Source organism: Parasteatoda tepidariorum, chromosome 7 (assembly GCF_982258835.1).
Source record: "Parasteatoda tepidariorum strain Cologne lab strain chromosome 7, Ptep-v5.0, whole genome shotgun sequence".
NCBI lineage: Eukaryota > Metazoa > Arthropoda > Arachnida > Araneae > Theridiidae > Parasteatoda > Parasteatoda tepidariorum.
Window position 1 is genome coordinate 46,297,855 of NC_141761.1, and position 15,945 is coordinate 46,313,799.

Consider the following 15,945-nt stretch of genomic DNA (forward strand, 5'->3'; position numbering starts at 1 on the left):
ATATAAAAACCTGTTTGATTGCTGATGATAGAGAGAGGAGTTTAAAGCTTTGGAAACACCTCCAAGTTTTATCTCAGAACCAAAATGGTTTTGCTACCAGATTTTTCCTTTGAATTTTCCGTAGTTTCAAAATAGCCCTAGGCTATTGGCGAGTTTAAAATCATCCACCATAAACTGGCCACTGTGTTCAAGCTCGCCACAGGCCATGACTGTTTCCCGAAACATCTGCACCGTTGCTGCATTATTTCAAGCCCTATCTGCAGTCTCTGTAATCTGAGACTGTTTCGTGTGTGGTAACCATCTTATTATTTGTTGAGCTTTTACCAAATGTATTCTTGGGGACCTTACTGGGACACCAGGGGCCTTTTGGATTTATGAACTATCACTACATTGCTTCCATCTCGTTCTCCATGTTTTTTTTTTTCTCATTATGTTTTTTTCCCTATGTTTGTTCTCTATATGGTTCTTTACATTTTTTGCTGCAGCTGTTTTTTAAAATCTTGCCATTAAAAATTTTTTAAAAAGAATAGTGCGTGGTGTCTCTCCGCGCGGAAGAAGTTAAACTTTGCAACCTGCGACGTTAATTGTAGAAGAATCAGCAGTCGTAGAAGGATCACTAGTTCTATTCAACGACTCTTTTTCCTGCACCGCTCGCTTCCGTGCTCTGTAATCACGGTAATATTGCGCATTTTTCCCTCTTGAACCAGTGGAAGTGCTTGTGGTTGCCTCATCGTCTCGCCCTGGAAAATGTATTTGTATTAATAATGTATGTGAATGCGTCATTAATGTAATTTCAGAAGAGAAAACCTAACAATCAATTGATATTCACAAGAGACGTACCTTGGCATAACCTTAAATCCGTCGCATTGTCCGTGGGATTGTCTTCACTCATTTTTTACAATTGTTATCCACTAAATTTGAAAATAAAAAATACTACCCTATTGAAGTATATGTGTATCAAAACAAACTAAAAAAATATTTATAGAAAAACAATACTTTTATGACTTTTATTATTTTTATGCTAGTGAGAACCAAAACAATATGGAAATGAATGAGGGAAAACTGGATCCTACCACGTGATTTCCCGGCCAATAAAAATGTAGCGTTAAACGTTTAACACAACATTGTTGGAAGTCGCATAAGAAGTATAACTTCAAAAAATTTGTTTTTCTTTCTTTCCTAGTAATACGGCGGATTTTAATAGCGTTTCTGCTTCTTCTTAACTTAAATATTAATTTGCGACAGCTAATGTGTGTACTTATTTACTTAATTTAAAAGATTTCTAAAACTATGAGGTGTGATCATTTCAGAACAACTTGTATGTCACTTCCCATTTTTATAGTATCACTTATTTCAATCAAAATAAACTGTTATTAGGTTTTTCTGATGCTGGCGAAATGTGGCGAGAAGAGTTTGAAAGTGACAATATCACAGACGAGTTCGATCAACTGTGGAAAACAATCAAACCATTTTACGAACAACTTCACGCTTATGTGCGACAAAAACTAATTAAAAAGTATGGAGGAAACAATATCAAGCATGATGGTCCGATTCCAGCTCATTTACTGGGTAAAATTCTTTTCATTCAATAATTAAATAATTGAATCTTGTGAATATATTCTTGAGAAATATTTTTAAGTGTGTACTGTTTCAATTATGACTTGCCTAAATTTATACAGCGTGTAAAAAAGCTTGGAAATGGTCAAATATCTGGAGAAATATACATCGGATTGAAAAGTGATACAAATACATTCAATTTTTTTATAAGCTGTCCAATGATACCAAACTCATTCTTTCACCCTTATCCCCGGGGTAGAGGAAAAGGGCAGCTTTGAAATACTTAATATAAACCCATATTTTTTAGTGCAGATTTGGATTCTCCAGAAAAAATAACCCTATTTGAGTTACAGATTTAAGCATCTTGCGTCGCAGATGGTGCTGTAACCGAGAATTTTAAAAGGGATGCAAACTGTTCAAAATGTGGGTAACTCGATACCTGACAGATTGAAAATAAAAATAAATTAATCTTAAAATGTTTCAGTTCTTTTTTTATTCGAAAAAAAATGATTAAAAAAGTTTTTTCAACCTGTCTATTTTTATCTTCTTAATCTGATGGGCCTCGAGATTCACCATTTTAAACAGCTTCTACCTATTTAATTTTTCTTGGTTTATTTATCTGAGAAGCAAAATGCATAAACCCACAATTCAAATACGGCTACTTTTTTTCTCGATAATTCGAATCTGTAATAAAAATGGGGTTCATATTCAAAATTTCAAAATTGCCCCCCGTCCCGCCCTCAGGGTAAAGTGTGAAGCTCGAGTTTGTTATCATTGAATAGTTTTTAAAAAATATTGAATGTGACTACCTTCACTTTTTCGATCCGATGTATGTTTCTCGAGATATTTGACAGCTTCTAAACTTTTTTTACACCCAGTATAAACTCATCAAATCAATAAATAAAATTTAAATATATATTTTAATAGGAAATATGTGGGCTCAAACTTGGGGAAACATTTATAAACTTGTTGCTCCATATCCAAGCAAGAAAGCTGTTGACATTACTGGCGCCATGAAAGAAAAGGTATCTAAAATCTTCAATTTCAAATAATTACTACACTTTCGTTGAACATTCATGCAAATTTATTGAAACCTTAATAGGAGGCCAAATTTTATTACATCATATAGCAAACTGATCGATCATAAATTTGATTATAGGATAATATTATTTCATTTAAAAGTTAAGGAATTTGCCAGTAATAAAAATAGTCACGCATTTAGTAAAAAAAATGTTTTTTTAAAGCAGCACATAGAAAAGGAAATTTCAAAATTTGGCTACAAAACTCTCCATTCACTTAAGGAATAATTTAACGAAATTTGCCTATGTATTCTTCAGAAATATTGGTGATTGTTGTTTTGTAATATTAGTACCTGTAACCATACTACCGTTCGAACTTGCTTTAAACTTAAAAAGAAGTAAACTGAACCCTGTTTCCGTACTAGAGGAACTCCAATCGTATAGACAAGTATTAAAAAAAATGAGCAGCACTTTAATTAAATTTAAACGCTTTTCCTGACTTTTAGATTAAATTACGTACAAACAAAATCCTGCTTGTTTCATGTATCAAAACCAAAATGGAGAAGAAAAAAAGAAAGAAAAACACTAAGGTAATAGTGAATTCCTGGATATTTTGCTTCCTGATGAATCTCGAGCTTAGAAACTTCGGGAAGTCACCAAAATTATCACGAAAATCGTCAAGTAGGCAACGGTTCCACTCTTAATGAAAGCGTCTTTCCTTTGTCAGTGAACTGTTATTGTATGCAGTTAGAATGTGTAAAATTGCCAAGCTAAAATGTAAATTTTATGGAATGTAGCACATGGTAAACAAAACATAATTACAAATTTCAGTCAATAATATACAAAAACACATATTTTCCTTTTAAAGGGTATTTTTTATGTCTTAAAGTAACACAGTTTTTAGTGTCATACAGTTTCAACTTGGGCTCATATTAAAATTGCAGAAACATAGAACTATATTATCATTCAACACGTTCTTAATTTTTTAATAATTTTTAATTTTTTATTCAGATAGAAGCGAAACTGAACTTTTAATCACTAATATTCACACAGAGGGCGACGCTTATACGAAGATTTGTAATAAACATTTGCAACTGCTTCTTACATTTCCTTTTATCTAATTTTACACTTAGAAAATGAATGCACGAGATATGTTTGAAATTTCTGAAGAATTCTTCACCTCACTTGGTTTGATACCAATGCCTGCAGAATTCTGGAAAAAATCAATCATTGAAAAGCCGACCGACAGAGACATGGTGTGTCATGCATCTGCGTGGAACTTCTTCAATAAGGGTGACGTCAGGTAAAGTTGAGAGTTTTTTAATCATAATGGAAGTTATTTGTTATGTTATCACTTTAGAAAACTACAACAAAAAAAACTTACTAAAATTCATTTCTCAAATGTGTAGAACCTGATTTTTTTTTTTACACTTTAATGAAAATATCTTCGATTATAGATATAATTCATAAACAAACAATAACTTGGTTTTTTTTATTTATTTTTCTTTTTGCAAAAAATGAAAAGGAATTTAGAATTAGAGTAAGAAATTTGGAAATACGCTTCACTTATATTTAAAAAAATCTGCATCAGATTAAGCAATTTTTGCAACAAATTTTTTTTTTCATAAAATTTACTTTTATTTTTTTTTAATTAATTTCATTCAAAATTCTCAGATAATTTTCTAAAATAATTATTTTTTTATTAAATTTTTTCTTTTGTATTCATTTAAATATTCATTTACGGTTTATTCCACTACGATGAAATAAACGTATGAATTATTTAGTACATTTTGATATCGTAGTTTTCAACTAACAAACCTCCAAATATATACTGCATATTTTTTATCATACCATGGACATGCATTTTTAGCACTGATTGATTCATTTTATAAACTTATTTAGTTGTTTAATTTATTATAAGCTATAAAAAGAATTATTAAAAAAATCCTAGACATTTATTTGTTCTAAAAAATATGTAAAATTAATATTACATAAGGGGGGGGGGGAAACAGCAAAATTTGAGATGAACCACCCTGAATAGCTTTTGATCTAATGATCGTATCTTCACGTTCTAGGTCTCAATCTGGTTTGAGAAGATTACCTTAAATAGGCTAATTTATTAGTGCATACGATATTTTAAGTTACGAAATCAGACACAAACGTGCTTTCTCTAAATAAACATTCCATTTTTCGTCGGATTCAGATTTTTGACCCCCGCAATCAGGGAAATATGGTCTTAATAGTTTATTCAGGAGAGTGGTCCAAAGTTTAAATTACGAGTCAAACGTTTTTTAAAAAGGAAAAGTTCTTTAAAAAAACGCAAACGTTTTATACTTATTTTGGATATACATTTCTTCGTTAAAAAATAAATCAAAATTACAAGCATTATATATATAAATAACTATATCCATCTACTTTTCCTCGTAAAAGCAATTTATTTACCCCTAAAAACCACAGATGTTTTATCTTTTTTTTTACTTAAATAAATAATGGTTCACATAAACAATTTTCCTTGTATTAACAGAATAAAAATGTGTACCAGAGTAGACATGGAAGATTTAATTACAGTACACCATGAAATGGGGCATGTTGAATATTACTTACAGTACATGAATCAGCCAGTTGTTTTTAAAAAAGGCGCCAATTCAGGTAATGTATTTTGCAAGATAATTAATTGAAGAACTTTAAAAAAATAATAATACTTTAAAAAAAGTTCTGAAAAAATTCGTGAAATAAGTCAAGAAACAATACCTCCTTATCAGTTTTGGATCTAATCATCGGATATTCGTTAGCTTAAAAAGCAACAAATTTACTGTAACTTCAAATTTGAACTAATGATTGGGGAAGGTGATGGTTTTAGTTAAAAACTAATATACAAATTATCTTATGACATGCATAACTTTAAAAACCTTATACCCTTATTACATGAATTCTGATTTTTGGTTTCTAATATATAAGGGAGGGTAGCAATAACTTAAAAAAATCGATTTAAATTTTTCCGCCTTATAATTCAAATATTCCATGTACAGTCCGCAAAAAAAATAACGAATCACCCTGAATAACTTTCGTTCTAATGATCGGATTTTCACGAACTAAGTGTCAATCTTAATGGTTCCTGGGAGTGACCTCAAATATGTTAATTAATTAGTGCTAACTATTAATTAAGTTACGAAATCAGACACAAAAACGTACTTTCTCTGAATAAACATATATTTTTTTTTACATATTTGGAATCTAGACCCTTGAATTAGTGGGGGTAGACAAAATTTTAAAAAAATTGGGTGGTAAATTGGGCCGCAATAAAGGTTTATATATTTGGCGATAGTCCAGAAAACCGCCAAAAAAAGTCGCCTGCGCAAATAAATATTTTAAGATAACCCATTGACTAATTCAAAAGAGGAGTGCTTAATTTTACTAGGTTGCTACGCAACCAATCTCTGATAGTAAAAAAATTGAAATAATGTTCAGTGATTGCTCGGAGGGGCTTAATTTATTGTTAATAGAAAATATCTCGAAGTTTCCAGGCCATAAACAATTTTTTTAGGGGATTTCTGTCCAAAAAGCAAAAAAAATATTATTTTAATCTCCTTTGAAAAGTAAATTTGAATCGATTTATAAATTATTTATGATAGTTTTTAGAATTTAAATACATGAACTTTTTATCTGATATTATTTAGATTACACTGTTTTTACTATATTTATTCGAGGATTTTATACTAAAATAAAATGAGCATAACTTATTATAGCTATATACAAAATTTTAGGGATAATCATTTTTACAGCTTTAATCGAGTCTTCTAGGCAAGAAAGTTTGAAGAAAAAAAAAGTGCTTGAAAAATAAAATGTAGATTATATAATAATTCTAATGCACATTCACAAGGCTTTCTATAATTTACGATATTTCTTTTTTCTATAACTCAAGGAATTGCTGAATGTTTAGTGGCATTTTAAAAAGATTGAAATATGTTATGTTTAAGAATAAGATATTGAAATAATATGTTGCAAATTGTAGGATTCATTGTTTAAAAAATCGCTTCATTCTACTAGATATTTAGGTTACATCGTTTCCTTTGGATAAAGATGATTAGCAAATAGCATCCTCATGTTTCGATACATTCTGAAACTTATACGTTCGCAAATTCACCATAAAATGTCGCACAGCATATTCTTCAATTACGATAAGCTACATTTACCACCAAATACTGTTACTATGGTTATTTTTGCTTTCTTATATATATCTGATGATCTCTTTTTAAACAGAGCTCGTAATATCCTTAAGATACTGAAATGGGGGCACAAAAACTTAAGAGATAAAATATTTAATTTCATTAACTCAAAATATCTGGTGTCAAAATGTTAATTTTTAAGTTAAATATAACTTTTGCAATATTGATGTTCTTACATTTTTAAAGACCATATGAATCCTGATAAAATATTAAAATGCATATGTTTACTTTAACTAGAGTAAAATCCTTATCAAAATAATAATCAAGACCCAAATGTAAAACAGTATAATTGACGATAAAAACTCAACTGGCTTCAAACATATGAAGAGGGAAGTAAAAGTCAACATGTTTCGAGTTTTCAAATATAATCGCCCATTCTCAAGACTTGTCAGGTTTGGATAACTTGTGACTTTTATTATTGGACGCTCAAAACATGTCTATTTTTATTATCATCTATTATTTTTTTAAATCAATGAAGTTTTTATATTTTCGATTCAGTTTCTTGGGATTATCCATTTAGTTACACAACATATTAAATTATTTCACTCGATATTAAAATAAGTTTTACATATGTTATGGGCACAGGTTCTTAGATTGAAAAAAAAATAATTCACTACTTTGTAAAAAAATTAATGCAGTAAAAATTTTTTTTTTTTTTTTTTTTTTTTTTTGCTGCAAGCCATAACATTTTAGTTTAAGGTCATAAAAAAATTCCGTTTACAATTGAAATTTCAAAAGGGGAATGTGAAAATGGAATGTCCCCTAGTACCAGGAATCGAAATTAAATAGTAACAAGGACAACTTTTTTAAACAAGTTAGCGTTTCAGTCTTACTCGAAGTTGTTTGAAAAGGTATTTTTTATATATCGATTCCAAAGTTTATTCGACATATATTTCAGGGTATACTTTCGGAGAATTTCGATCGAGTTTATTTTTACACCCTTATTTGCTTAAAATTATTAAATAATTTACTTAAAATAAATTATTCAAGCTACATGATTTAATGCATTTATAGTATAATAATAAACGGAGCTTCCGACGCATATCCTTAACCTTAATACCGCTATCATTAAATAAATGGAATAAGCTTAGATAAGTAATAAAAGTTAATTTTTCCCTCGTTTTAATTTTCAAGGAATAATATGTTTCGATCAAACAGATTTCATTCTGGAAATAGCGAAATTATTGAGTAGGTCCCTTGGAGCAAATCATTCTTATCCTCTTTTGACGAAATATAGGAAAAATTAGTTTTCACAGTTTCTGTAAAAAGTATGTTAGCCTACTTGCCACGTTTTTTTTAAAATTTTTTTTTATTAAAATAAGGTCGGAAATTGTGTATTTTTTATAGCATTTTTTTTTAAAATTCAGATGACTCTAAAATTGGCACAGCTTCGGAATCCTTACCAATTTCAATTTTTAGTATTTCCTGCTTAACAAAATAAGGCATTTTCCTGATAACAAATTATACTACAATAATATCTTGGAAATCATGCTAAAGTAAAAAATTAAGCTAAATAGTTTAGTATATTATCAGAAAAAAAAATCTACTTGGTATCATAAAGAGTAAAAGATATAATGAAATAATTAGTGAATCACACGTGGTCAGATAATTAAAAATTTAATTTCACAACTAAGATAGTAGGACGACATTTAAGATACTGAGATATTTTAAGACACTAAAAAAATTGGCTACGTATTCCACAGCTTTTTATGTTCGGTATCTTTATCCTCTTTGTAGTGACTTATAAAACATCAACACTATTTTAGATAATCTAAGTTGAAGTCACAAGAAACAAAAAAAAAAGACAATCAATAATTTATATTCTTTTTTCAAAAAAAATAGTATGCTAAGTAAATAATCAGCTGTTTTGCATTAAATAATTTTAAACAGCTGAATGTTTTTAATTTCTTAACAAGGTTTTATTCTTAGCTAGCAGACAATAATTCTTTAAAAAAAACTTGACTATAATTTGAAAAGGAAACCTAAATTAAAGAAAATCTAAATTAAAGTTCTAAAATAATTATTAGTATATTAATGAAGAAATAATAAACGTAAAATGGAAAAGAATAAGAATTTTAAAATTTTATTAAATAGTTGGTAAAATAGTTCTGCGATACACTTCCGGAAATTTCTTTTAAGATTAGGATGATATAGGGTAAACCAACAAATGAAGGAGCATTTCATAGATGTTTCTTAGAAATAAGATTTAAACGTTTCAATTTAGATTGATTGGTAAGAGTAGCTTACTACCTAACAATAGGAAGTCCTCTAACAATGCATTTAGTTATCTGGTCTTTGAGTCTTCTCTGGAAAAAGTTTTGAATTTGTTAGTATCTGTTCAACGCCTTGTTTCTTTGACAAAATTATAAGGTCACTGTTTGTTGTTATCCGTTTAAACTACAATTAATTGCATATAATAATGCTTTTTCTTTTCATTGTGAAAAAAAGAATTCAAAATATGGTCATTGAAGTTACGTTTTATTTATTTTAAGCATCATAACAGAAGCAAGTACTGCGAGATTAGGGGGTGTTTATTAACTGGATTACCGAACGATGAAAAACCAATGTATAAACAAGTGTTCCTTTACTGGGATTTTTTCAAGTTAATGAAAATAAAAGAAAAATTTTAATTTTCTTGTACCTTTTGTCATATTATAAATCAAAATTATGCTAAAAATAAAAAAAAACTTCTAACCAGTGAAGGAACAGGCATGCTCCTTCACTGAGAATAGATTTCCCAGTGAATGAATAGTATGTGTGAAATATGATTTTACATGGATAATTAGTAGTTCAGCGACATAGAGGACTCCTAAAATTCAGTTAAATGTTGTATGAATAGTTCCTATAACAATTTCATTTAAATATGCAAATTTAATTGCTAAATTTATTTAAAGAATTATAATAATAATTAATTCATTATTTATCTTTATAAATGTAGTGATTAGTTATTACATCATACCTTAGACACCTTAATAAACTATGCTTATTAACCAAATATAACAACTAAATATAATAATAAAAGCTTGAATGGAATCTTTGCAGGATTTTGTGCCAATAATTAGCTAAATTATTATCCTATTGCCGTCTCTTTTTGTCCTAACGGGAACTGGTATAAAAAATCCATTTAAAGACAATTATCTAGGTGAAAAATGGGTGAAGTTTTTTTAAGGTGACATCCACCGATAACTCAGTGCAATGCGAAGATAATTTCAAAAGGCAAAACTTCCCTTAGAGAATAATATTCGAAATACTGGTTTTAAGAACTTCAGAGAATCTTTAGGAGGGAAGTAGCCCAGGCATCCTTTTATAAAGTGATTGCATTTACAATGCGAATGAAACAAGAGTTGAATACTGCCCTTAAACGGGAAAAATCTGCGGCCTTAAAAATTATAAGGATTTATATTCTAAAGTACCTAGGAGAGAAAAAGTACCTCCATTGGTAGTTTTTCCTTACAGAAGAATTCGTTGAGATATTACAAAATCAGTCCCTGCTACATATTTCATTGGAAAAAGCTATTCATGAAATGAAACGATGACCGCAGCAACATTTTACAAATATATTGCAATTGTTTCTACCCATGGCTAATTAAAAATGCAATCAAATTCCATATTTTGCTTCTTCTGGATAGGTATAAATCTCATATCAATTTGAAACTGAGCAAGTTTTGTTCCTCAAAACAAATTTTCTGATTTAGTTTTCTACGTAATTCTTGGAAATCTCGTTAGATCTTGAAAACAAAAGAATTGTAAAACAATATGTCTGGAAAATTTTACATCCATTTTTAAATAAGATTTGAGGCATCAACTGATGAAATTAAAATGCTTTTATGAAATGCGATATTTTTTCATTTGATGTAGAAAACGTTGACTGTAACAAATGCATACAAAACAGACACCAAGAGTTAATGAGCGAGACAACTTATCAACAAAACACATGCTTCGAGAGTAACGATGCGCTATTTCTTCAGAAGCTTGAGAAGGAAATCTCACAAGTTATGTTGCAAATTTTTAAAGGAACATTGACAGAAAAATTTAATCTCCCAAATATCCAATAGTCTGTGCTTTTCTCAATATTGAAGAATTTATTTCAAAAAGAACAATTGTATAATCAAATTTTGGCTCTGAAGCTGAGACAACTAACATTAATAATGAAAGTATCTTGAAAACTGATTTTGAGATAAGTCCTCTTGAGGCATTGTTAATTGCAAAAACGATTGGTTTCATAAGTAACTACTAGATATAAGTCAATGAGAGATGGGTTTTACTCAAACTTCGAAACTCCTTTTTCTCATTTATTATCCAGTGAGGAATTCTGGAAATGGAACTGGAAAATCAAAAGAAATTTCGAAGATACATTTACATTGGCCAAAAATTTGGAAAAAAGAGGAAGGTTAAATCAAAAGAAAAAGAAATAAATTACTCATAACGAAGAGAAAAAAAATACTTAAAAAGATTTTAAAAAAAGCTTAAAAAATATGAGGAAAAGATTAAACAAAAAAATGATCGAATTATAATAATAATAAAAACATCATCAGATTACACAATGATAAACATTCATAATTTAGAACGGACTATTAAACTGTGAGAAAAAAATGAAAAACATTTTTTTAAAATTATGTATTCAAACATATTTTACTTTCCATTCCATGACTGAAAAAAAAGTAACATTTTCCACATTAACTATGGTTATAGGTCGTAATTCCAAGAAAAATCTTGTTTTTAGACATTTGTGTGACCTATGGATTCCTAACGAGCATCAAACATTATCAAAATTAAGTGTTCATTCTCTGGAAAATTTAGTGTTTATTCACTGGTAAGAACTGTTCCTTCACTTGGTCATCTTACTACTTATTATTTAAACCACCAAAAGCTTAAAACAATATTATGTAAGTTATTTAACTTTTTTTACATAATTTGCATTTAATAACAAATATGTCGACACCATCATTTAGCTAAAATTACAAATTTTGAAATTTTTATGAATTTTTTTTAAAGGCAAGCTAAGCTTAAGTGTTCCTTCATTGTTTAGTTTACCCTATAAGATGTTGAGAAATTTGCGATGTTGTGAGAGATGTTTAAAAATGTTGACTACGTATTTTTATTAATATTTATAAAATATATATTCAAGAAATTGATAAATATATTATTCCAAATCTATGCATACGCATGTATATTATTGAAATTGTATCAGTTATTGAAAAAAAAAATAAATAAAAAAAAATAATCACATTAAATAAGCACAATCTGGTGTATTCTATCAGAAGCACGCTTTTTTAAAACTAGACATTTGTTGAATAAAGTGTTTTTTATTCAAAATTCTTTACTAAATTGCAAATAAATTATTAAATGACTGAAAAAGAAACATCGTATTTCATAGTGTGAAAGAAATAAAAATAAAAAGATTAGCAAACGATTATTAGCGAAAAAAATATGAATGAAATTTTACGCTACGCGCGCGAAGTCAAGTTCCTCCCAAGTTTATCACATTTTAATATTAATCGCCCCAATTAGTTATTTCTTTATTGTCGCCAAATTATTTTTTTAAAATTAATTAATTTTAATTTTTCTCAGCTTTTAATAAATAAAAACAGTTGAAACTTTAGATTTTTCAATTGAAAAATATGTAGATTAATATGGTATAAAAAAATTCATACCTTATAATTCAATATTTTTTCATCCTCACTTTAATTAAATAATAAAAAATAATAAATAATTATTAAAAATTATTTTTTGCATGAAATTATCTTTGGGTAAATGAGTTTTATGAGTGGGTGCAATTTTTTTTGAATTGCTTCATTAGTTTTGAAAATATGACTGAAAACGCAAAAAGCGAAATTAACATTAAGGGGTACGAACTTTGAATCGCTCTCCTGACCAAACTATGGGGACCACATTTCCCAGATTGCGGCTACCCCCTATATTTTGAAGATAAGAAATCCAAATATGTAAAAAAAAATGCATGTTTATTCAGAGAAAGTACGTTTTTGTGTCTGATTTCGTAACTTAATTAATAGTTAGCACTAATTAATTAGCATATTTGAGGTCACCCCCAGGAACCATTAAGATTGACACTTAGTTCGTGAAAATCCGATCAGTAGAACGAAAGTTATTCAGGGTGATTCGTTTTTTTTTTTGCGGACTGTACATTAATATAAAAACTATATTTATAGATTACATTGTATTGAAAATCAAAATTAAACTATTGGCTTATTTAGTAAAATGTTTCTCTTTATTAAATATATATTTTTTTATAATAATTTATCAATAAGGTGCGTTTATAAAAATATTCTTCCTAAAATTCACTTATTTTACAATTTAAATGTTATTAATTGATTGAAATGCATGGCATTGCATGTAATATCTAAACAAACAATATTTATATACGTAATGAAGCTTTTTACTACTTTTTGCTGGTCTACTTTGAAAATGTTGGAATAAAAATAACGATAATTTTTCTAATTGCACCTGTATGCTCGCTTAATAAAATTTTAAACTCATGTTAAAAAAAATTAACAACAAATGTTAATTTTAAATACAATATATTAATAATATAATAACAAACAATTATAATATTTACTTTTCCAGGCTTCCATGAAGCAGTGGGGGATGTACTAGCTCTATCAGTTGCTACCCCAGATCACATGGAAAAAATAGGACTCCTCAAGAATGCTTCTCATGATAAACGTATTCTTACAAGCTTTTTATTTAACTATCCAAAAGTTACTTTTATACCTTGCATCAATGAGTAAAACACACAGTAAGTCAAACAATATTACGTTTAGAAAAAATCATGTATACAAAAATAATCAGAAGGCACAATCGTCGCTTGGGGAAAGAAGTTCAATTGTGACAAAAATAATATAGAAATCATGTAATTTTGACATCACTAATTCTAATATATACAGGGTGTCCCAAAACGACCACATAAACTCTGCACTGCTGGATTCCTCGTTGGGAGTACATAAAAACTGCCCAAAGAAGCGTTCCTGTACGATCCATAGTTTACGAGAAAAAAACGAAGTATGACGTCACTGCTGGTGCAAGAAAAAAACTCTTTATTGGACATATCCACGGCGTGCTCAAGCCTGCCTCGACATGCACGGTGGACACTTTGAACATCGTTTTGGGACACCCTGTATATATATATATATATATATATATATATATATATATATATATATATATATCCTCACCAAAGTCCTCACCAAAGCGGCGCATTTTGGTATTCTCTAAGAGCCGGATACACGATAAATTTTACCACATTCTAGTAGTTTTGACCATATATTTTTCGTAGTAAAGTTAAAAAACTTCTCATGTAGAATATTTTTCAACATACCCTATAAAAAAATTCATGAAAGTGTTTTTAACAATTTCAGAGACTGAAATCAATAACCTCCTAGACATGGCTCTCGACAAAATAGCATTCGTACCTTTTGGTTTTTTGATTGACAAGTGGCGATGGAAAGTGTTTGATGGCTCAATAAAAACAACCGAACTTAACAAAGCTTGGTGGGAAATGAGGTATATTTAAGCACTTTTCTATCATTGTAATTCAGTTTATTTTCTGCATTCCTTATTTGAGTAAAACAACAGTAGTAGCTCTATGCTTAGAGTAATTTCAAAACCTGTTAGGATAAAGGTTTACACAAATTAAAAGTGGACAAGTGTGATAGCGTCAGAAATACAATAGCTATAGCAAGGCTAACATTCAGTACTGATAAGAAAGATAGTAAAATTGGACCACAGATTATGTTAACTGATTATGCAGATCATATGAGGACATTTAAAATGAATGTAAAGTCGTGCTAATGCTGGTTCTTTACTCTAAGTGCTGCAGATAACGATTCTGATGTAGCTGTTGAATTATTCTCGAAACTTTTTACTCCATTTTTTTTCTGAGTCGTCAACATTAGAGTGAAGTTGCACTAAACAGCCACTATTCAACAACGAAAGTCCAAATCATGAATACCTGTTAAATCAGATTTCGATGTGCTGTTCTATTCTAAACGCATTCATATTTAGCACGTCTTAACACTTATTTAAAATACTACCATACGATATGTTTAAATAATTATACACAATATGAAATACAGTCATCTGATCCACCTTTAGAATGTTGGGGCTGCTATCGCTATTGATTTCTGATTAATGGTATAAAAATGACATAAGCGTAGTACGGAATTCATATTATTTCAGTGTTCTTTTTAGAGAACTGAACTCGAAAACTGGTAATTTAATCCCACGCGAGTTTGAAATTAATACATTTTTATTTATTTGCTAGGGGGCTAAGCCCCCTGTTCGCTACCGCTCACCAACCCCGATTATTGCTTTGCAATTTTGCTTCGCAATAATTGTCTTTTCTTGGCAGAAAATAATTTTTCTATTAAAGTTAAAATTATTCACTTAGCATATATGTACTAAAAGGAATTCTGTTTACTTACTCTTGTGCCTCTACTTCCCACGTCTAAATATTACTCTCAAATATTACTTTACCCAAATATTAGATCTCTTGGTGAACGGAAGTGATTTTTCGAAGTAATCGTTTTTTAAAATAACATTTATATTCTTATAGCATTGTATTGTTCAAACAAATTTGATGAGTTCACAACCATAATTTAATACTCTCGCTTATAGTAGCAGTACTGGAAAATAAGTTTAAATTAGGGATACAAAAATATTTAAAAAAAAAAACAATAACTTTACGACTATAGTTAATTTTGTGCTGATGACAACCAAAACAATATGGAAATGAATGAGGGAAAACTGGATCCTACCACGTGATTTTCTGGCCAATAAAAATGCACCGACAACAATGGAAAACTACGACACCATCATTAGAATTTTATATATAATAAGATTCATTCATTTACTCATTTTGCTTTTTCAGCTAGAGATTATCAAATACATTTGCTGAGCAAAGGCAGAAAAACTAAATAAAGGGACTTTCTTACAACGACTTTTCAACACACACACCACCTGCAAATACAAAAACGTATAACTTTTTTACGTTTTGTTTAAACGTACATAATTTTTAGTAGTTTTAATTATGAGAATCTTAGTTCTCCATTTGCTATATTACTGGTGGAGGAGTACTGTAGGGTATCTACCACTACAAAAATACAATTCCAATTCACTAGTATATA

The 15,945-nt window shown here is 29.1% G+C and overlaps 1 protein-coding gene across 1 annotated transcript in view; it reads left to right on the forward strand.

Annotated features, from left to right (window-relative positions):
* Positions 1-15,945, forward strand: part of LOC107448934 (angiotensin-converting enzyme) — a 31,922-nt gene that overhangs the window by 8,194 nt on the left and 7,783 nt on the right. The window contains exons 6-11 of the mRNA XM_087167806.1: positions 1,378-1,569; positions 2,485-2,582; positions 3,710-3,879; positions 5,101-5,225; positions 13,388-13,486; positions 14,179-14,323. Of these exons, the coding sequence (XP_087023932.1) occupies positions 1,378-1,569; positions 2,485-2,582; positions 3,710-3,879; positions 5,101-5,225; positions 13,388-13,486; positions 14,179-14,323 (829 nt within the window). The remainder of the gene's footprint in view (positions 1-1,377; positions 1,570-2,484; positions 2,583-3,709; positions 3,880-5,100; positions 5,226-13,387; positions 13,487-14,178; positions 14,324-15,945) is intronic.